The 22,108-nt window shown below is 46.9% G+C and overlaps 1 protein-coding gene across 1 annotated transcript; it reads right to left on the bottom strand.

Annotated features, from left to right (window-relative positions):
- Positions 1-223: 223 nt before the first annotated feature.
- LOC149344998 (chymotrypsin-elastase inhibitor ixodidin-like) lies at positions 224-20,871 on the bottom strand. Its single transcript, XM_089542710.1, has 3 exons — positions 20,788-20,871; positions 3,417-3,495; positions 224-452 (listed from the first exon to the last, which is right to left on the bottom strand). Exons 2-3 carry the CDS (start codon positions 3,484-3,486, stop codon positions 256-258), a joined length of 267 nt encoding a protein of 88 aa, XP_089398836.1. The 5' UTR covers positions 3,487-3,495; positions 20,788-20,871; the 3' UTR covers positions 224-255.
- Between the last annotated feature and the right edge of the window lie 1,237 nt (positions 20,872-22,108).

Genomic DNA, 22,108 nt, shown 5'->3' with positions numbered 1-22,108 from the left:
CTTCCCCTCGTAATGTCCTTCGTGTACCTTGCAGAAAAAAAAAGAAATAACAAATAAATTGGTCGCACGGCATTTTGTTGAATCTGGCCGCAGCTGTCAAATGATGGGGTTAATTGAAGAGACATGGGAGAGGCTTTGCTTTGGAGTGGGCGTAGTCAGGCTGATGAAGACCATGATGATGATGTTGATGATGATGGTGATGGGTGAAACTGACCACAACATAAAAGCAAAGACAAAAGTAGATTGTTTATTTATTTATCCCCTGTAATAGCACTGGCTTTCAGGAATACAGTTGCCGTATGATGCCCTGATGAATCCGCGCCTGCAGAAGCACCCGCTCACGCACTGATATGTGCAGAACTGGGGCGGGGCCCGACCGCAGACGCGTGGACAGGCAGTGCCGCACTGAAGGTACACCTGGTTAGGCCCGCAATGCCTTTCCAGAAATCCGCCTGCAATGCACAGGAAGGAATGCAAGAATAACTGGCACTCTTCAAACCAAAAGGTCCAACGCTTTATGAACAAAAGCTTAATTGAAAGAAAAGGCCACTCAGAGTGATAAAAAACTGAACGTCAACTAATACTCATTCAAACGGCAATGTGGTGTGGTTAGTTATGTGTTCGTAGGGGAAAAAAACTCGTGTATTTTCAGTGAACATACTCTATAGTTTACCTGCTTTGTTTCAGTGAAGTATTGACGTATCATGACAATGTGGTGTGGTTAGTTATGTGTTCGTAGGGGAAAAAAACTCGTGTATTTTCAGTGAACATAGCTCTATGGTTTACCTGCTTTGTTTCAGTGAAGTATTGACGTATCATGAGACGCTTTTCAGTGTCACATTTTAACATGATAGCAGCGCAGACCATTTTCCTCATAAAACGCGTTACTATCATTTTAATGAACACATCGTGGCTTGCTTAACGGCGACGGACCTCGCTGTAACGGCTAAGGCAAATGCATGTGGCGAGGCCGGCTTCGAACGCATTCTGTTTTACGGTTAACTTAAGAAGCGCTTGTGCAGTGGACATTTCAGAAGAAAGCAAACAATTAATATTAGCGTTATACCTGTTGCGCAAGAGATGAACTGTTCATCCTAATGTCATGGCGTATAATTCGAGCGTCCAAGCGCAATGTAAAGCTTAAGGACAGTGATAACGCAGATCGCTTAACAGGCGCTCTAGGCACTGCGTAGGTTTCGTGCAAACGAACGTGGTTAGTTTTGCTAAATGGGCTTTACGAAGTAAGAGAGACCTACGACTTTTACCTCTAACTTCTAGCCACCGCAGGGGCTCAGTGGAGAATCGGAAATAGTTGCGGTAGAGAGAATGATCATGTTCCGTGCGCAGCAAAACGACGCTGCATTCGTAGGAGTTCTTTTTGATACTACCGTATTAGTGAAGGAGAACAAGCGTGACACGAATGACGTAACGGACTTTAACAATCGAAAGCCAGTGCCTGTCGCATTTTTTCGCCCCTTCTGCTTATTTTTTCTAATTTGATTTAATTGTATTGTGCGAACTGGTCTGATTGTACAGTTCATTTTTCCTTGTTAGTCCAAAACGGCTGCCACATACTAAGGCGAGAATGAATTGCTCGGTATGCTTGTGACTAATTACTCACTTACGAAAGTAGTAGTAGTCATTATTCGGGTAAAAAAATTACAAAAGTTTTCATTAGTGAGTAGGCTAAAGGTGGTTTCCCGCCTGACGAGGCCTTCCCACCCTTAACAGCAGTAGCACCTACATAGAGAATTTGAGGATATCATTTGTAATACAGTATATCCATACTTGTAATACAATGCAACCAAGGCATACAGCGAAATTGTAAGTACAATACGCACTTAACATCTATGCATAACATATTTGCAACACAACACAAATGTACACCTCCTTGAGGGTTTTCCCTAATCATTTGAGCTGTACTGTTCCCACTTTCAGTTATTGATCAACTCCTTCTAGCCCTAGCATATGCTAGCCGTTCCAGTTAGTTCACTTGGTAGAGCGACTGCTGTGGTGAAGCGGTGGTACCGGGTTCGAACCCCAGACCAGGGCGAATTTTTCATAGCTAAGAAGTTTCAGTGGAAGCTGTATAGCCTTCCTTTCTATCCGTATGACTGCATTTGGGTGGACACCAGTGAGTAATTATTCTCTGATATAGTTAGAGAAAGCCAGGTTTCGTGACAGCTCTCTTAAATGGCTCTCTCCACTGTTATCTGTTTTATCCTTAGAGCTATGGTTAGTGATGCCATAGCTGCTTAAACTGATAAGAAAAACACCATTGCGTCCTCTAATGAGCAGCCTAGGCGGCGTCCTCCTGCAGAGCACCATCTATCTCTACTTTATACTTTAGCTGATGTCTGCGTTCTTGCGAAAATGTTTCCAGAGAAATTCATGTCAACATTTAGTAAAGTACAAAGTGGGACAAAATTTCCACTTCCTTTAACCAATCGTTGAGAATATGTTTGGGCGCCTTTGTATGTCGACCGCCGGTGTTGCTTTCGATCATCGAATCAATTTGCGATATACACTCGAGTTGCTTCCCGGCGAAATTTTATCACATGGAAATATCAAGTAAAGAAGCGTCAGCCACCGATTCTCTCAGCAAACTCTTACGACAATTTTAAGAGAAGACGTGATTTTATTTCCTTACTGATTTCGTCGTTTACGAGGAGCGCTTTGCACACAAGACTTCTGTAATATCGCCCTGCGCTTTACAAAAATGACGGTAATCAGTGAATATCCTGAATAATAGTTTAGTGAACCACACTTAAGAGCTCAGTTTCTTGATTGTGAGATTTACGCCTCACTTAAAGCACCTGTGGCATAGTGGCATACAGCGTTGTCCGCATCGCCAGGAAGGCGGAACTGTCAAGCAGAGGTGTGCGATGAAGAGCGGCCACCTTGGACGTGCGATCGTAGAACTATCGGTTCTTAGCCGTGTGCCGTGCAGCAACCGTTTTAACGCACTCGTCTAAGCTGCTTCGCATAAAGCGCAGATGATTGCGAGGGAAATCGAGCCACGATAACGTTTGGTTCACTATCAGCGATGCGATCTTGCCTGTCCCTCCTTCAGCAGTCTTGCTGTTACCTCACCGCTGGAATTTCGCTCATAAATGATTAGGAAGATCTTCAATCGCGGAGCGTAGTTGTGGCGCTGTTAACCGTTATCTACCGCCTTTTGCAGCGTTGCGGTGACATTTTTTACTTTACAGGAACAATAACAACAATATTCGTCTAATAGTAAACGAAGGTGACCAGGCAATAATGATAGCGCAGTCACCTTGTATTTTGCGCAGCCAACTAATGGGTATTTACCTACATTCCGTGCGCTTAGGATATTGAGATGATCCCTTTATAGAAAGCAGCGAGTTTCGTGGACTGCGTAATTCATTTTGTTCGAACAGTGCAGCACTTACCTTGGCCCTCTACGAACGCAGCGACTAGGACGACCACCAACATGATAGTGAGCACCAACTGGGCTTGCATTTCTCGATTCTGCATCAAAACGCCATGGATGGGATCACTTGAAATTGGTATTTTGCGATGTACAATTTCTGCGCTTGTACTCTTTGTTCACTGCCAGAATACGAACTGACGCATCCGTGTTATTGCTTTATTTATTTATTTAATTATTTAGTATTATTTATTCATAATGTAAAAGACGATTTGTGGTTGCTTAAAACAACGGAGAAATAATTAAAGCAATAGAAAGCGATATAGCGGCTATACACACAACTTAACACGTCGTATGTTTAGTATGGTCAGCTAGTAAAGCAGGCAGTTTGCTCTCCTCTGAATGTATGCGAACTGCCAAGGCCAGGGTAAAAAAATATGACAAAATGTCTGCGTTCTAAAAATCCCATTTTTCGCTGTCAGCTGTAAAGGCGCTTTGTTAAGCCCACATACCGCTTGTATAGACATGTAATGTACCGCGTCCTTGCCTCCCCGTCTAAGGCCGGTATCGTCATTTGTATTCGACGTTGAGGCAGGCATAGAACTAACGACAGAAAGAACAACAGGCTAAGCCTTGAAAGAAGCGTGAAAAGTTGACGTAGTCAGTCTTCAAGAACCTTCGTCCAAGTGATCTCTCCTATTTCACTTATATCATCCTTTCTGCCTCGGCATGGTCGAGGTTTCCACCCGTAAACGCAGTTAACATGTGTTTTCGTTCTTCCTAGTGTCTAGTACCTCACAGCTAATTCAAAAACTTCTGACGGGAAAAGATGGTGCGAAAAATTCGTTTTTGCTTTCTTCATTTGAGAAGCAATTATCACACAAAAGTTGGTTTAAGCGCCCTTCCCTCTCTTCCACCCCCCGTGTTACTTACTTCGTGTATTTGCAAACTTTATCTGATACTTTACAGTCAAGTTATAGATTAAACCTGTTCGCTATATTTTTAGACGTTCGAAATAAACAGAACGTACAAATCCCGATTGTGAGGGAGAAGTTCGGAAAAAGCCGATTTATATTTCTCATTACCTGTGCTACCTTTAATGGACTTCGTGTAATTTTGTACTACAAATTTTCTTAGGCTTGTGGTGCTTCCCCAAAGCAAAGCAGTGAGAATTATTCTGCAACATTTACTCCTAGGCACTCTTAGCCCATTTCACAACATGGCAGATATCGATAGTGCTCAATGCTCTGGCAACTTATGTTGCTGAACTCTTCTAAAGCAAGAGCGTTAATGCGGCATGTGAACATGGTAGCTTTGGGTGACGAAAAAAATGACGGAGAACGCTTACTAAATTTTGAATCAGTGCAAAAACACGGACTTGTGCTCATGGAAAGCTGTGCTCATAAAAAGCAGTGCCGCGGGACGGAGCGTCCGTGCATCTCGGACACACAATCAGCAAGAGACGATTTTGCTAGACCCTCAACCTCCGGATTATTGATTTCGCAATGAAATGAGACACTGGTTAGGGCGCATTTGCCCAAGACCAAGTTCCTTGTGGGGAAGTTGCCACCAAAGTGAAGGTCAGATGAAGTGCTGTGTGGATGCAAAGCTAGTTTCACTGTTGAAGGGAGCCGCCAGTACAAAAGGGAGCCGCCAATACAAAAATTCTGTTTTATGCCTGCGCTGAAATTCAGAATGTCTGACGGAAATTACAAGTAGACAGGAAAGCAGTTTAGAAGGTAAGAAATACATTTTTCACCTATCGTTATATTGTCACGTAGTGGTGACTGCAGTCCAGCGAACAGGAAAACAGCAAGAATGTCTTCGAAACGAAACTCTATCTCGGCTGACTTGTGCCCGCAAAGAAGTGAACCACTCGGCGGCAGCGTAGAAACAAGTGTGCTGGGCGGTCGTCGAACAGAATGCCCGCCGCTGTAAGCCGTGCTTTTTTATACCTGATAGCGAACTTTCGAGATAGAGCTTCGAAAGTTACTAGAACACTCTGGCGCAAAGTAGAATCGGCTGCGCCTGGATGCGATCAATGGAGATAAATCTAGGCGCGTGTTGCGTCACAAACGAAGCGATAAAGCGGCGTGTCGGGAGTCTTTAAGTAGGAACACGCAAACACTACAAACAAACGCTACAAAGATTCGCGGCATTAATCCCCCCTCAAACAAGCATCGACTCGATGCTTTAGAACATAATGCGGCAATAAACAATCAAAAACGAATTGTGCAAAAATAAACACCGAATATGGAAACACGGCGTCCTTTAGCGTGCATGATAGGGCTTTAGGCGTACGATATGGAATATTTCTGGTCGTACGCGGCGTCGCTGAGGTGCAGTCATTTTGTCAGGGACGACTTCATAGTCTAATTTACCTAGCTGACGAAGAACCTTGTACGGGCCGAAACAGCGGCGCAAAAGCTTTTCACTCAATCCACGGCGGCGAATGGGCGTCCAAACCCAGACTCGGTCTCCTGGCTTGTATTCCGCGTTGCGTCTTCGTAGGTTGTAGCGTGTGGCATCGGTCCGCTGCTGGTCTTTAATCCTTAATCGGGCAAGTCTTCGGGCTTCTTCTGCGCGTTGTAGGTAGGCAGCGACGCCGACGTTATCCTCCTCGGTAACGTTGGGCAGCATGGCGTCTAGCGTGGTCGTGGCCTCTATTCTATGGATGAGCCTAAAAGGCGTCATCTGGGTGGTCTCCTGCACTGCACTGGTGTAGGCGAAGACTATGTAAGGCAAGATGACGTCCCAGGAATTGTGTTCGGCATCGACATACATGTCGAGCATGTCGGCGATAGTTTTATTGACGCGCTCGGTCAGTCTGTCGGTCTGCGGGTGGTATGCAGTTGTTCTCCGGTGGCTTGTTTGGCTTTAATGAAGGATGGATTCCGTCAGTTCCGCCGTGAATGCTGTTCCTCTGTCAGTGATGAGCACATCGGGAGCGCGTGTCGCAGAAGAATGTACTCCAAGAAAACTTTGGCGACTTCTGCTGCTGTTCCGTTCAGTACGGCTTTTGCCTCGGCGTAGCGGGTCAGGTAGTCGGTCGCTCTAATGACCCACTTATTTCCAGATGTTGATTTCGGGAAATGGCCAAGGAAATTCAAGCCGATCTGCTGAAAGGGCCTTAAGGGGGGTTCAATGGGTACAGAAATCCTGCTGGTCGGGTTGGAGGGGACTTTCGACGCTGACAATCTCGGCAGGATTTCACATAATGTTCGACATCGGCCGGCAGTCGGGGCCAGTAATACTTGTCTTGAATGCGGCGGAGGCTGTGAGAAAACCCAAAATGTCCAGCGGTCGGCTCGTCGTGTGAGGCCTGATGAACTTTTCCGCTCAGGCTCGCAGGTACAACAAGGAGGTAGGCTGTTTTGTTCGCGGCAAAGTTCTTCTTCACGAGGAGATCGTTCTGTAAACAGAACGAAGACAATCCTCACTTGAAAGAGGCGGGGGGGGGGGGGGGGGGGGAAGAAACCCTGCCTTCCAAGTATTCGATAAGGCATTTTATGTCGGGGTGCGCGCGTTGCTGTTGTACAAAAGAGCTGGAGTTTATGGGTCCATGGAAGGCGTCCTCTTCGTCGTCCGGCGGTGGTGCATCTACAGGGGCTGTACGTCGTCCGTACAGGTAGGGGTGGAATTTCGACGTAGCCCTCATGATGGCAAGGCACTCCTTCTCGGTTGCCGAATAATTAGCTTCGGCTTTGGACAGGAAACGGCCAGCGTACGCGATGACCTTCTCCACTCCGTCAGTTTTCTTAACGAGGACAGCGCCTAGGCGCACACTACTTGCGTCGCTATGAAGTTCAGTCTCGGCGTTTTCATCGAAGTGCGCGAGGATCGGTGGGGATTGCAAACGACGCGGAAGTTCCTTGAAGGCTTCCACTTGCGGCGCTTCCCATTTAAATGGCACGTCTGTCTTTGTCAGTTGGGTCAGTGGCTCTGCGATGCGCGAAAAGGTCTTGACAAATTGTCGGTAATACGCGCACAGACCGAGGAACCGTTACACAGCTTTCTTATCGGCCGGTGGCGGAAATATTGCGATAGCAGCTGTTTTCTGCGGGCCTTGGCGTACTCCCTCCTTGCTAACAATGTGGCCTAGAAAAAGCAGCTCTTCATAGGCAAAGTGGCACTTGTCTGCTTTCAACGTTAGGCCGGACGATTTGATTGCGTCTAGTACTGTTCGAAGCCTCTTTAAGTGCTCCTCAAAGTTCGAGGCGAAAACAACGACGTCATCTAAATATTGCAGACAAATCTGCCACTTCAGCCCTGCTAGCACTGTATCCATTAGTCGCTGAAATGTCGCTGGTGCGGAACAGAGACCATACGGCATCACCTTGAAATCGAAGAGGCCATCTGGAGTGATGAATGCGGTCTTCTCGCGATCTCTTTCATGGACCTCAATTTGCCAGTAGCCGCTCTTGAGGTCCATCGATGAGAAATACTGAGCATTGCAGAGCCGATCCAGTGTGTCGTCGATGCGGGGAGAGGGTAGACGTCCTTGCTTGTGTTGTTGTTCAAGCGGCGGTAATCAACGCAGAATGGAAGTGCGCCGTCTTTCTTTCTGACTAGAACAACCGGTGTGGCCCAGGGGCTCGTTGAAGCTTGAATGACGTCGTCGCGAAGCATGTCTTCCACTTGGTCCGGGATTGCTTGTCGTTCTCGCGGCTACACTCGGTAGGGGCGTTGGCGGAGTGGTCAGGCGTGCTGGATGGTTATAATGAGATGCTTGGCAATCGGCGTTTGTCGGACCTTGGGCGATGACGAAAAGCACTCGCTCTAGCTTCGAAGGACATTGCGGATTTGGTATTGTCTGTTCTGGAGCAGGGCAGGGTTTATGTCGAAAGAAGGCGAGTGCTCTTGGTCAGGCGGCTCTTCTTTGGATGGGTTGGAGAAGGCATCGTCGATATTTCGTCGATGAAAGCAATTCTCGTTCCTCTGTTAATGTACCGGTATTCTTCGCTGAAGTTAGCAGTACTTCGGCTTGTCCTTAGCAGAAATGGGCGATGCCTCTTGCGATGCCGATTTCTCAGTCGAGAAGCAACTGCATGTTCCCCTCGATAATGCCTTCAGTGTCATTCGCTTTTGTGGAGCCTACGGTGCCGATGACGCTAGATCGGTGTGGGACACTCACTTTTCCTAGAGGATACTCACTTGTTCCTCCAGTCACTCGCGCTGTGCATCGTCCTAATGACGCAGTGAGGTGGCCCCCTGCGGTGCGAATTGTTACTTTCCTCAACTGCGCAGCGAATGATTCATTTATCACCGAATAATCGGCTCCTGTGTCGACTAGAGCGGTGACTTTCCGGCCTTCGATAACCACTTCTAAGTCGGATGTCCTGCCTCTGGCGTTGCACGTTGTCCTCGGCATCGGGTGACGGCTTCGCCGGGTATATGAATTAAGGGTGGGGCGTGTGGTCGAAGCTTGTCTTGACGACGGCGTCGTTTTGAAGGTAGTTCGCGTCGTGGTCGAGGTTGTCATTGTGTGCGGCGTCGGCGTAGTGGGTGCGACGTTTTCGTTCGGTGTGGTCGCTGGAGGATCTTCGTCGTTTCCTCGTCAAACAACCTGACCTCCACCGGGTGCTTTGTTTAGTTTCCCCTACGAGGGCTAGGGGACATTCCTCAGACAGCCGCGGCTTTGCTGCGGCCCTGTGATGCAAAACGTGCGGTGGACGGCGACGGCGAGAGGGAAAAACGGCTTGACGACACTTACTCCCCTCTGCGCAGGTAGTCGTCGATTTCCCGTGGTCGCTGGCCTGTGAGCGGTCGTGGGGTGTCGATGGCGAAGCCTCACTGGCCGATGCGTCTCTACGGGCAGTGGCAAAGTATATGACTGGCTTCGCCGCAGTGGAAGCACAGTGGGCGGTTGTCGGAAGTCCTCCAGGCGTCGCACTTCCCGGGGCTTGGGCGTCGTTCGTAGGCTGGGCGGGCGGGAGCAGGGGAGGCGACGTTCGGGAACAGCTGGTTCACGTCGGATAGGGGGACTTCGGCTTTCTCGTTGGGGATGAGGACTGCGTACAGCTGCGGCGTAGGTTAATGCTGGAGCTTCAGCTGGAGGGGAGATGACGGGGTTCCAAGCGCCTGCTGCACTTCTTCGCGTACGATTTCTTCAAGGGTAAAACTTGAGGCGGGTTTGAAGGTGGTAATAGGCGACGCAACTTTTCCCGTACAATTTCTCGGATGAGATCCCGCAGGTTGCCTCCGAAGGCTGCGCCACCCGAGGAGGTTGTTGAGGTCACTTGGAGCTGTCGAGGGAAATGGCGGGTTCATGCTTCCAAAGTTTTCTCAATGGTGGCTGCTTCACTGGTGAATTCAGCGACGGTCTTGGTTGGATTGTGGGTCAAACCAACGAAAAGTGCCTCTTTAGCACCACGCATCAGAAGCTCCACCTTCTTATCTTCTGTCATGTCAGGATCGACTCGTCGAAAAAGGTGCTTCAGATCTTCTACGTATGCGGTCACTGACTCGTTCGGGTGTTCGATGCGTGACTGTGGAAGCAGCTGAGCTCTTTTTTGTTTTTTTCTGATGATGTTCGTGAAGGCCTTCAGGAAATCCAGCTTGAATAATTCCCACGTCGCTAGAGAAGCTTTGTGGTTTTCGAACCAAATTCTCGCTGGTCCATTCAAGGCGAAGAAAACGTGGCTCACTTTGGTCTGGTCGTCCCAACTGTTGAACACGGCGACACACTCAGACAGTTCCAGCCGTTCTTCGGAATCCTCGCCCGATGAAGCGTTGAACGTGGGTGGCAGTCGGGGCTAGTGCAAATTAATAGGGGCTGGGTCGTAGCGATGGCTGACGTCGAAATTGAGGGGTCCTTCGCTCGCCTGTGGTCCGGTAGCAGTCAGAATTCTGGTAGACGCCTCTGGATACTACAGCTGCTTCGCCCTTCGCCTTCGGTTGGGACGGCTTCTGCGGCTTTCTCTTGATCTTCTTCAAGACGGCTCGGGCTCCTTTCACGGCTTCCAGGGGGTGAGGGTGACAGTTAAACCCGTTAGCACCTCCACCAGATGTCACGTAGTGGTGTCTGAAGTCCGTCGAACAGGAAAACAGCAAGAATGTCTTCGAGACGAAACTCTTTATTTGGGCTGGCTTGCGCCTGCAAACAACTGAATCACTCGGCGGCATCGTAGCAACAAGCGTGCTCGGCGGTTGTCGAACAGAATCCCCGCCGCTGTCGGCCGTGCTTTTTTTAAAGCTGATAGTGAACCTTCGACATAGGGCTTGGAAAGTTGCTAGAACATTCTGGCGCAAAGCAGAATCGGCTTCGCCTGGATGCGATCAATCGAGATAAATCTAGGCGCGTCTTGCGTCACAAACGAAGCGATAAAGCGTCGTGTCGGCAGTCTTGAAGCATGAACAAGGAAACACTGCAAACAAACGCTACAAAGATTCGCGGCAATATAGTAATGTTTGCTTAAATGCCTATGGCAACAGCTACCTGTACGTGCGCTGTCTGCATTGGTTAAAAGAGGAGTTTATATGGAAACCATTGTGTGTAGAATAATGTACGCCGCGAATGAGAACTCTAGCACTACATGAATGCCCAGGCCATACAGTGAAAGAATTGAACTGAACGGGGCCTACATTCGGCATAGGTTTCGATTCAACAACCAGAGCTAGTTGAGAAAGCTCGTCTATGCGTAGGTATATGGCGTCGGCGTCGCCGTTGAAGCGTGTGGTAACCTTAATTTGGGCGCTTACCTCCTGCCAAAAATAGATAGGACTCGTGTACTAAGGAATATATGAGGCGGAGAATGAGCGCTCGATACAGAGCAAATTCTGATTGGGTGGTCGACGCGGCAAGGTGGCTGGGTCTCATGAGTTGGATGGGCACGGTGTAAGACATAGGAGGGGACAAATGGCGGGAGACGCATTGGATGCCAGCTCCAGATACAGTACCACTCACTTGCCCCCAAACCGGGCCTCTGATCGCAGCATCTCCTATCGACCGAGTGGTGAAACTTCGCCGGCAGAAACAAAAACACACAAGAAATATGCTATTGCCATGGAATCTGGGTGCCATCGCGCGGCAGTGCTTTCTCTGCATTTGGCCAGCCGCCCACCATTCAGTGCAACTGTGCCGTTCACTTAAGATAAACGTTTTCCAGTTTTGTTTTTCATGCAGACATGCATTTAAGGGCTACATATGCGCCTTTTTTTTTTTTGTCCTCAAATTCTCTTCGCCGGGCATCCCTCAGTACTTCAAGTAAATGTTTCAACGCTAATCTCGAACCATAAAATGCTCCTCTCTGTTGAACCGCTCGCTTATAAGCTCTAAAATTAGACGCAAAGATGATGTACGACAGCATTTATATTCCAATACGACGTTTGGATGATGCACCTGCTGCTTCGACCAGTACATATTTAAGATCCGCGTCAGCTGCAGCATTGGCGACCGAGAACAAGCAGCTTTTGCATAGGCGATACTGGTGGCGTTATCAAGTCCGCTTCCAAAGAGCGATTGCTTTATCGAAGCTCCAATTGGGGGAGGGGGCGATTAAACGGCTTACATGAAGGTAGTTTGCCGACTGCGTCTGCTGAACACTGTTAAAGTAGTCACATGGACCGGCCATTTTGACTCGCCTCTCAACGTTTCACTCGCTAACTATTCTGCTATGACATGGCACAATGGCGTCGACATCGGCAGAATCATCCACAAGTGCCGCTATCGATCGCCGAAAGCGCGATCGTCTTCGCAAACGGCACGCGAAATCTCTAACCATGAAAGTGACCAACGTCGCGATGGACTAAGGAAATTTGGGCGGTCGAGAGCATCTAAGGGGCGATCACCTAAGGATTTACAGGCCGGATCCTTAACAATGCAATACCAGCATGAATTGCGCGTAGTACTTCAGCTATCACATACCGTTACTCGCCGTCCTGGGCGACAGCGCTAAGCACACGCATGGATAAAAGTTACGTTTCCTCAAAAGCCGTTCTTCATTGATGACAACAAAACACTGGTAAGCACGCATGCATTCCGCAACAGGGCATTCTAGGCGATTAAACGCTGATTTCTATTTCTTTAAACATGAGAATAATACTTGCTGCTGAGTTACGGACGGCAAGGACGGTGACAAACGAAGCAGCGAACGTAGTATGAACAAAGGAAAGGACTAGGGAACGCCAGATGGACGTTACTTCTTTGCCACAAAGACACCGGCTCATACCTGTGTAACAGGTTCAAGTAAATAGAAAAAATGAATTTGAGTAATTATAGTGCAGTAGCAGTACTAGCCGCACTTTGCAGATTTCAAAGGCTACACGGAAATATGTCCTTGAAGCCTCTGCAGCAGAAATAAAGAAAACAAATAATTAAAACAACACGGTCGCAGCTGCGCCATGCCCGGATATCGAACCCGCCACGGCTCGAACAGATCAGCGCTTCGCTGGTCTCTGCCCGACAGCACTATGCTTTTGCCTTACCACATCAACAAGTCTGCTCACGAATGCACTGTATACAAGGTCGTTGCTTGTTCGACTAACGTGATGGCCACATGTAAACACTGAATGTAAGTATGAACGTCCCGCTAGCTGAACTAAAATCCCAGCACACGATGGTCGTAAGTGAAACCATCGCAAACCGCTTTAGCTTTCAAAGTGTCGCAATGACTTCGAAAGGCCTTGTTAGCTGTAACAATGCACCGGTAAACGAGAGACGTGCTTGCATTTTTCTGAATTTCCCGCCCCGATATATATTCAGTGCTGGCGGTTTTGACATCGCTAAAAAATCGCTAAAAGCGTTCTGGCGGGCGCCGATCGTGTGCGGTTCCGCGAATGCAAGGCGAATGTTTCGCTGACACAAGTCGATAATCTCCCGTCTCTCATCTGTTCAGTGCTTTAGGCCGACTAATACAAAGTGTTTTGGTAAAACTAGGCGCTAACCTTCAATGAAAAAGCTTTGCGTAATTGTGCAATAAAGGAAAGACGTTAGTGCACCAAGGTTGATCACAGACGGAGTCCCCTTCACAGTTGTCATCTTGACTCGACTGTGGCACCGCCTATAGTTCGTCAAAATCGCCAATATACTGTTCATTTTAGTGTCGCAAAAACAGAAGTCATGACGAAGTATTCAAATTTCTCAGTGATATTTTACATGAACAGAAGCAGAAGTAGGAAACTGCGTAGCAAAATATTAATTTTTAAATGATCAAAGCCACAGAATAACTGTTTCTTATTTTTTTTTATTTATTATAAAATTTTTTTATTGCAATTCAACCATGCATTTGTTTGCTTCACTGACATGTACATTAGTTGCTGATGCTCTGTTCTTCTATAGGGGATGGGAGCCTAGTCAGTCTGCATTATAGCTGCTTTTTCTCTCGTTCCTCATGTCTGTGTATTACATGAAATAAATCAATTCAATTCAAATAAAAGAATGATAAATTGTTCGAGTAGAAAGGGAAACAAAAGGCACTGGTGTCACTTGGCAGTCAAGTAATAAAATGAGATTTTAAGTCCTTGGAAAAGATATTCTGAAAGGAGATAAGAACGTCCTGTAATTAATCCTGTATTCTAGGTAGTTGTTTATGTGACGTCTGCATTCCGTACGTTGTTCGATATTGTCACGACCAGAGGAGCCGTGAAGGTAGGCGTCGGGACCCAAGACTGGGAACATTCTTTTAATTATAGAGCCAGCTTCCAAGACACCAAACAGAACAAGCGCGCCGCGAGAGTCCACCGCCGCTTCATCGAAGTCTTCGATTCAGCGCGGTGGCCGCGCGGCGCGTTAGGCGCGTGGCATTATTATCCTCCCCCCCCCCCCCCCCCCCCGCGAAAGCAAACATCGTCTCGATGTGGAATGGGGTATGTACAGTGAGAGGAGCAGGAGCAAAAACAAGAAAAATAGGGGTGAGGTGAACTATACGATGTGCGCTAGATGAGATGCGGCGAGAGTCAAAGTCACACGTGGGGTAAGGGGAAAAAGGTAAGAAACACAGCGTGAACAAAGCGCTCAGTCACGCGAAAAGTACGGCTTTAAGCGCACTACATGCACAATTTCAGGCCGTTGACGCTGAGGGCCGACGATCACAGTTCCATGGGGGTCAGCTTCGTAGTTGACGCTGTTCAGGCGGCGCAGGACTCTGTACGGGCCAAAATACCTATTTATAGACTTTTCGCACAATCTCTTGCGGCGCACGGCTCACCACACCCACACGTGGTCGCCGGGCTCGTAGTGCACGTCCCTGTGCCGAAGGTTATAGTGTCGGGCATCGGCGGATTGCTGGTCCTTGATGTGCAAGCGGGCCAGCTGACGGGCCTGCTCTGCTTGTTCCACGAAGTGGCCTGCTTCAGGGGGAGCCCTGCGTCGCCGTACGGCAGCATGGCGTCTAGCATCATGCGGACCTCTCTATCATACACGAGACGGAACGGGGTGAACTGGGTGGTGTCCTGCGTTGCGGTAATATATGCGAAGGTGACGTACGGCAAGACCTCATCCCAGGTTTTGTGTTCAACGTCGACGTACATCGAGATCATGCCCGCCAATGTTTTGTTGAGCCGTTCCGTTAGACCATTGGTTTGGGGATGATACGCTGTTGTTGGTCGAGGCACAGTATGGTTAAGCGTTAAGACGTCTCGTAGGAGTCGGGCTGTAAACGCCTTGCCTCGGTCGGTAATGATGGCCGATGGGGCGCCGTGTCTAAGCACGATGTCGTGCATAAAGAAGTGGGCAACTTCGGCGGCAGTACCTCGAGCAAGGGCCTTTGTTTCAGCGTAGCGGGTCAAGTAGTCTGTGGTGACTACGATCCACTTGTGGCCGGACGACGAGAGAGGAAATGGCCCCAGAAGGTCCATGCCGACTTTGTCGAATGGTATTTGTCGTGGCTCGATGCACTGAAGCAGTCCAGGAGGCTTGAGCGCTGGTTTTTTCCGCCGCTGGCATTGCCGGTATGCCAGCGGCAGTTTTTATTTCCATTATTTGTTATAAAGCGTGTTATGAGCCTTAACATTTGTTTTGCAGGTTTTATATATGTCGTAAAAAAAGAAGCTACTTTTTATTTTCTTTCGAGGTTCTACAGAACCTCACGTCGTGAGGTTTTATTTCTGGCATAAAGTTCGTGATCGATTTTACCAGTTCGTGGCCCGTAATACGAAAACCACTGACAGATCTACTGTTTATTACACTTATGTAAAATTGTTTCAAGTATACTGCGAAACTCTGTTCAATAGAGGACTGAATCTGGACTGGTGGTCAAAAACCGCCCATTACAATAAAGCTCGTGTAACAGTTTTTGTAAGGAAGACGTATCCCAATAAAAAGAAGTGACAGAATGTGGTCTTGGTTTAAAAGAGAACACCGGAATGAACAGGTAACTCGATCGAACACCTTTGTAGGTCAATATGCAGCAGTACTATTTGTTCCTTAGAATCATTGCAGTACTGCAACGACATGCGCGCTGCATCTAGATTAGACTATATTCACCGTCCGCTCAGGCCACATGTTTGACAAGGTCCAACCAAACTAGACATTGCAAGCTGTAGGGAATTGAAGACGCTCTAGCCAAAATCTTGTAATCAACATTAAAAAGGGTTATAGGTCTGCAGCCATCTACAAATCATTGTTTTTCCTTATCCTTAGTTTTTGATATTAAGAGCGTGTGACTATGCTATCGCCGCAAGTAATCACCCCACCCGTTTTAACTGCCACTCTATCGCGCTGTGCATTGCATGTCGTTGCCTCTATAAACTTCCACCCTGTCGCACTACTAACAATCGTGTAAACTGCTATTGCACGATGTTGTGAGCTTAGCCATGGTATACACAGTGCAAATTTTTTCAGTGATTGAAATATGAGCCCCTGGACGAAGCCATCTCGTGGTGCGTAAAGGAAATAAAGGAGTTTATCTTCCTACCGTGAAGGCTGCTATGCGTCCGCTTACACTGTAGGGACGTGTTAGCAGGACAAGATGCAACTGTCGTCGATCATTCGCCCGGCGGCTAGGGTTAAACGATAGCTGACAGATTAACTCTCGCTTGGCTTTGCCGTACTATGCGATAATCAGAAACTCTGTGTTCGCTAAAAATAGCATTAGTGGTCCCGAGCAGTAAAGGTCTTTCGCAGGAGAAATGGGCCGCATGTAGGAGGAGACAATGAGGGAGAACGACGGTATGCTACAGCTGCCTCTTCTACTTCCGCGTCCTGGCAGCGGCGATGAATGTGGAAGTGTTTCATCTTCAATACCTGCTCATTGGAGTTAGTGCTGCCGTGCTACATAAAAAACATTAAAGCTCTAAGCTATAATTATTTACTGTTGAGCTTTAGTACGGTAAAAGGGTAAGCTTCACAATAAAAATTTCTTTTTCCCGAATGTTATTTAAATGGTGGCGCATGTTTCACAGAAGCTTATTTTTCAGCACCCTTAATATACCGAACGCTATCGTGAAGCATACAAGTGCATTTGGATGCAACGCGATCGATTAAAGCGCTTCGAATTTCGATTTTAAAAGCTCTGAGCTTTATAGCTCCTAATTCGAAACATCGATAATGCGTTATTCGTTTTGAGAATACTGCAGTAGTCAAGAAAAACCGTTTTCTCAGCAGTAAGGAAAACAACAAATGGGTCTAGTTGCTTTTTCTTGTTTAACTTCATTAGCGCGCTCCTCAAAGGAACGAACAACACTGGACGCACTAACCATACATAGTGACAGGGCGGAAATTATCACCCGACATTTCATCTAAAATACCTGTGAAATGAATCTGCTTGATCGCTTCGTTTCGTGCTTATCGCAGGCATGAAAAACAAAATGCTTTAGGCGCGTGTTGGTCACCGCTGACTGGATTTCCACCCACATGACTTTTGCAGCTGAGTGTGAAATTGCTCTTGGTGTTTGTATTTATGACGCTTCGCAGAAAGCGATTTATCACACTGCGAGACAGACAAGATGAAGGACTTTGGAACGCTCGTCGCTCCAGGGTAAGGCCATTGCCATGTGCCGAACAGAAGCACTTGCAATGCATGCTGCTTAGAAAAATTACCTCGAAGAAACTTCGCGAAACTCCTCACATCTACTGAAGATACTGAACTCGCTTAATATTTCATGCTTCGCATCCACTTCTTAGAGTAAACGTGCCTCAAAGCAATTTCCAACTGTGGATTGCTAGTAGAAAGGGAAAACAAAATTGCTATTAAAATCTGTCTTTATATCGCTAGCTGTACCAAATGTAAACATTTTAGCTGCATATTGTCTTACGTTATGGCTCGCTAGGACATCTGACATCACGCAAAATAGACGTTTTACTGAGAATGCAATAGTTCTGCGAATAGGTGGAAGTTTTTGACCAAGAGCGACTGTTTGAGTTAGTTCGTCATTTATAGCCTGTGCAAGAGCAGCGCAAAAAGACAGTGGCATACAAGAGACAAACGGTACCACGCAGTGGTGTTTTCTCGTCTATATCTCAATGTTGGGGATCTTTTCTTTCAGTTAGACTTAGCGACAACACTAATATTCCCAGGCTAAAGAAGAATGTTTTCTTAAAGGGACACTGAGGGCAAAATATAGTTGGTCTGTGGCGTGGCGATACATTACAGCCTTGTAATGACAGAGACACTCTACCGAAAAAAGCTGTATGGTGCAATGACCTCATTTAGGCTTTGTCATATAAATGTCATTCAATATGTGCGATATTATAGAGAATTTCTATGACACGTATAATTTGTAAGAATGTTTGGCATCTCGTGACACTTGTGTAATAATTGAACGATGGTTGTAAGATACACCTATTTGAGGTCATTGCATCCTGCAGCTTTATTCACTAGGGTTGCACAGTAACTGGAAACGAAGTTTTCACAACCTACAAAAAGAAAACTAAACCCAGGAGGCTGCCATCACCACATGTGGGCATCACAAGTAAAATGTGTCCGGTAACACTGATTTCTTAGTGCGGATCCGAGAGGCTACGCAACATTGATATTCTCTTCGAAAACTGTGGCATCCTCACTTCTATTCTGTAAAGACGTCACGAGTTTCAGCCGTCGGACAGCAGTCTTGAATATACAGTTTTCTCGGTGATAAGCGCGTCTTTCGCTGACGGGCAAACGTCAAGAGAACCAGAAAGGGCCAAGGAGCCAGTTGGTATTTGAGCATTTATCGGATGTCGTTGCCCTCAGATTGCTTTAAAATGTGCAGAATGCGTTCAGTTAGTACTTGTTATCCTATCGGTAAATAACTTTGTATCATAAAAAGTCTCATGAAAAGTCTTTTCGATAAATGACCTTCGCTGTTTATACTGAGATGCGACATAAAAATTTCAGTATGGATGGCATTGCCGGTTGGCACAGCTTCGCGGTCTCAGATTTGGTAGTTGTTTATTATTAATTTATTCCTTGGGTATCAAAAAAAATTACGGAAGGCATTTAATACTACCATGAGCTGTTAATGCGAAAGCATGCAAACGGGGTGTTTGGCTACAGCGATGGCGTACTACTGTAATGTCGTCACCAGCGAAGCCGATCTATTCGCGCCGTCCGAACTGCAGTTGAAGACGATACACAAAGAGAGCGATAAACTTGCAGCTTAAAGCGTGGGGTTTTGTGCTGCGGTGCTGGCGTACTACTCTAATGCAGTGGCGAGCGAAGCTCATCTGTTCTCTCCGCTCGAAAAGAAGGCGATGAAGACTACGATAATCAAACCCAACTAGAAAGAGTGGCAGTTTAGCGCGCAGGGTTTTGTGCTGTGGTGATGGCGCAGTTGCGATATCTCACTGCATTGCCATTTGTTGATAAACCGTTAGACATGCTCATAGTAATTAGACTACACTGCCTCTGCACCTCTGGGAAGCGCGATTGGTAGACCTACATTGCGAATCTGTTCTTTCTACAAAGATCACTAGAGTAGAACGATTGTTCATCTAAAGGAAGTGCGTGCAAGTTCGAACCGCACTGCGACTCATTTTTACTGCTGTGCTTTTAATGCTTTTGTTCTAGTGCTGGGTTCCTTTGGTGTGTCGTATTATGTATCGTACTGCTTTTTCACTGTTTTCCCAATGGTTTACACGTAGTTCATGTACACAGAACCTTGCATCGCTGTAATAAATACCGGGTTGAAAAAGAAAGCGTTGATGGTGCAGGACTCCAATGAAGTGGTCAACGTAACTGATCTGGTTGCGCCGGGCTGAGTTCGAAACCCACTTAGGAAGAAATTCTTTCTTTCCTGATTATATAGGCACTGTCGATGACGTCTTGAGGTCACGTGGGTTTCCGGACCGTCTGGCGTACAAGAACTCCTACCAGCATCCTCACGAGACGCATTGAAGGATTTGATCGCCAAACCTGACAAGACGACTCAAGCCCTTCTCGCAGGTTGGACAGAGGAAATGTTCACCACCCTGCATGACCACTTAAACAACGCTATAAAGGAAATTTTGCTACAACTTCTACTAATACATCAAAAATGCCGCGTTTTACTGCCTCTTGAGCCATATAATATTTTCGCATGAATAAATCTCTGCATTATACATTACGCTCAGAGCTTCCAATTGGCCATTTCCTCAGAATATTGGACAACGGGCTGGAAGATGCCTTCCTCATGTCAAGATGGTTTAGCATCGTAGATTGTTTTCACATCTACACCTAGAACATGCGCTGTTTTCTAGTGAGGCATTAGCATTATTAGCAGCGAAACCATTTTTAACAGTATAAAAAATCCTAATAAGCTTATGCGTGTGCAAGGCAGCGATTATGTTTTCTCCGTGCTTCAGAAATAACATATTTCATAACAGACAGCTGAAAGCAAAAACGCAACGAAAATTAACTTTAATCGTGTTTTGGTACCCAAATATTCCTACCCTAAGGATTGGGAACAATCGGGACTGAAGTTTCATTCGGCAGGTCTCGCACCTCTCGAGCGGTCGTAAGTTTGCCTTTTTATACGTAGACCATACGGCGTGATGCATTGCAAGGGAAAAGTGAGAAAAAAAATGAAGATTTGTTTTAGGAAAAAATGACACCGTAGCTGTATCACATATCTCGTTGGACATCCGAACCGCGCCGTAAGAGACCACCTGGTTATCTTTAAAATGCACTAACATCGCACAGCACACAGGTGCCTTTTGCGTTTCGCCGCCATCGAAACGAGGCCACCGCGGTTGCTGTCGAACCCGGGTACTCCGGCTTAGTAGACGAGAGTGTTTAGCGCAGAACCACTGCGGCGGGTAAGGCAGAAAAAGGCTATAGAAATATCGCATCTGAAGACCCATCATAATATTGCCTTTTTAACGTAAAGACCATGCGGCACGATACATTTTCAGGTTGAAAGGAATCAAATTAAACAAACGCCCACAAAAAAATTCGTGAAAACTTCAGGACGTAAAATACAGGCTAAGGCAGAAGAGAAGGAATGCCGTTACGCGCGATTATATATTTTTAAACGCAATGTAGCAGAGAAATACCAACCTGAAGCTATACAGCGTCTAGAAAACCTGCACGTGCGAAGATCTTTAAGGGCTGCACACCAGCAACACGATCGGGCCGTCTATGAACTATGGCCGCCTCTACGATGTGCTTTTATCACCGGTGAGAAAAAAAAGAGTGAGGAAAGAGGAAACGGAAGGAGCCGCGAGAGTACTCCTCCTGTGTATCTTACTTCAGAGGCATTTCCCTCCGACGGAACCGCAAGCTCGTAGCACGGATACGTTTTTATTTTTTTTGAAGAAAATATGCTGCCTTGCTAAAAAATACAGACCGCTCCGCTTCTTTCTGTGCCATGCTGCGCGGCTAACTTTGCATCGTCTGGAATGGAAATTTCTCGAGGCTAAAAATATTAATCGCCCTCATTCATGCGCTGCTCATACTTTCTAAGAAGGCTGCACGATTACTACTATGTCGCCATTTAATGTAACTAATTGCTTTAAAGGGCCCTGTAGCATTTCCAGAGCACCGTAAATACACCATCTCGGTAGTTAGACTGCGTTTTCTTGACTAAATAGCCCACGCACAATCTCATTAGTGTAGTAGTAGTAGTAGTAAGGGGTTTTAATAAATATAATATATGGAAGGAAAAGATATTTGCAAGTTCCGGCACCTGCTATCGCTACTGCGAGCACCTGAGCTGGGGCAGCGGAAATAAAGGATAGCAGGCAGTGTGTAGAAGTGAAATGAAAGAGGTGAGGGGACAGTTAGGAAGAATAGGGGGAGGTACATTGTAATAAATCTATTTACATATTGCCGCGAATCTTTGTAGCGTTTGTTTGTTGTGTTTATTTGTTCATGCTTCAAGGCTGCCGGCACGCCGCTTTATCGCTTTGTTTGTGACGCAGGACACGCCTAGAATTATCTCGATTGATCGCATCCGGACGGAGTCGATTCTAATTTGTGCCAGAATGTTCTAGTAACTTCTAAAGCTTTATCTCGAAGATTCGCTATCAGCTTTAAAAAGAGCACGGCCGACAGCGGCGGTCATTCTGTTCGACGTCCGCCGAGCACGCTTGTTGCTACGCCGCCGCCGCCGAGTGATTCAGTTCTTTGCGGGCGCAAGTCAGCCCGAATAAAGCGTTTTGTTTCGAAGACGTTCTCGCTGTTTTCCTGTTCGCCGTACTACAGTCACTACTACGTGACATCTGGTGGAGGTGCTGACCTGCTATGCGCCCCAAGATGGAACCTGGTGCACAGCCAACGCCCGTCGTGCTTCACCAGCCACGTGAGCCACCGACTTTTTGTGGAGAACCACACGAAGACGGGGAAGACTGGCTGGACATGTACGATCGTGTAGCAGGGC

Source organism: Amblyomma mixtum, chromosome 5 (assembly GCF_055824585.1).
Source record: "Amblyomma mixtum isolate Tamu chromosome 5, ASM5582458v1, whole genome shotgun sequence".
Taxonomy (NCBI): domain Eukaryota; kingdom Metazoa; phylum Arthropoda; class Arachnida; order Ixodida; family Ixodidae; genus Amblyomma; species Amblyomma mixtum.
This window is presented reverse-complemented; position numbering and strand designations above follow the sequence as displayed.

Excerpts from the sequence above, each read along its gene's own strand:
- LOC149344998 (XM_089542710.1), bottom strand. The coding sequence starts at position 3,486 with ATGCAAGCCCAGTTGGTGCTCACTATCATGTTGGTGGTCGTCCTAGTC. Across the intron at positions 453-3,416 it reads TGCGTTCGTAGAGGGCCAAG|GCGGATTTCTGGAAAGGCAT; the intron begins GTAAGTGCTGCA and ends TGTGCATTGCAG.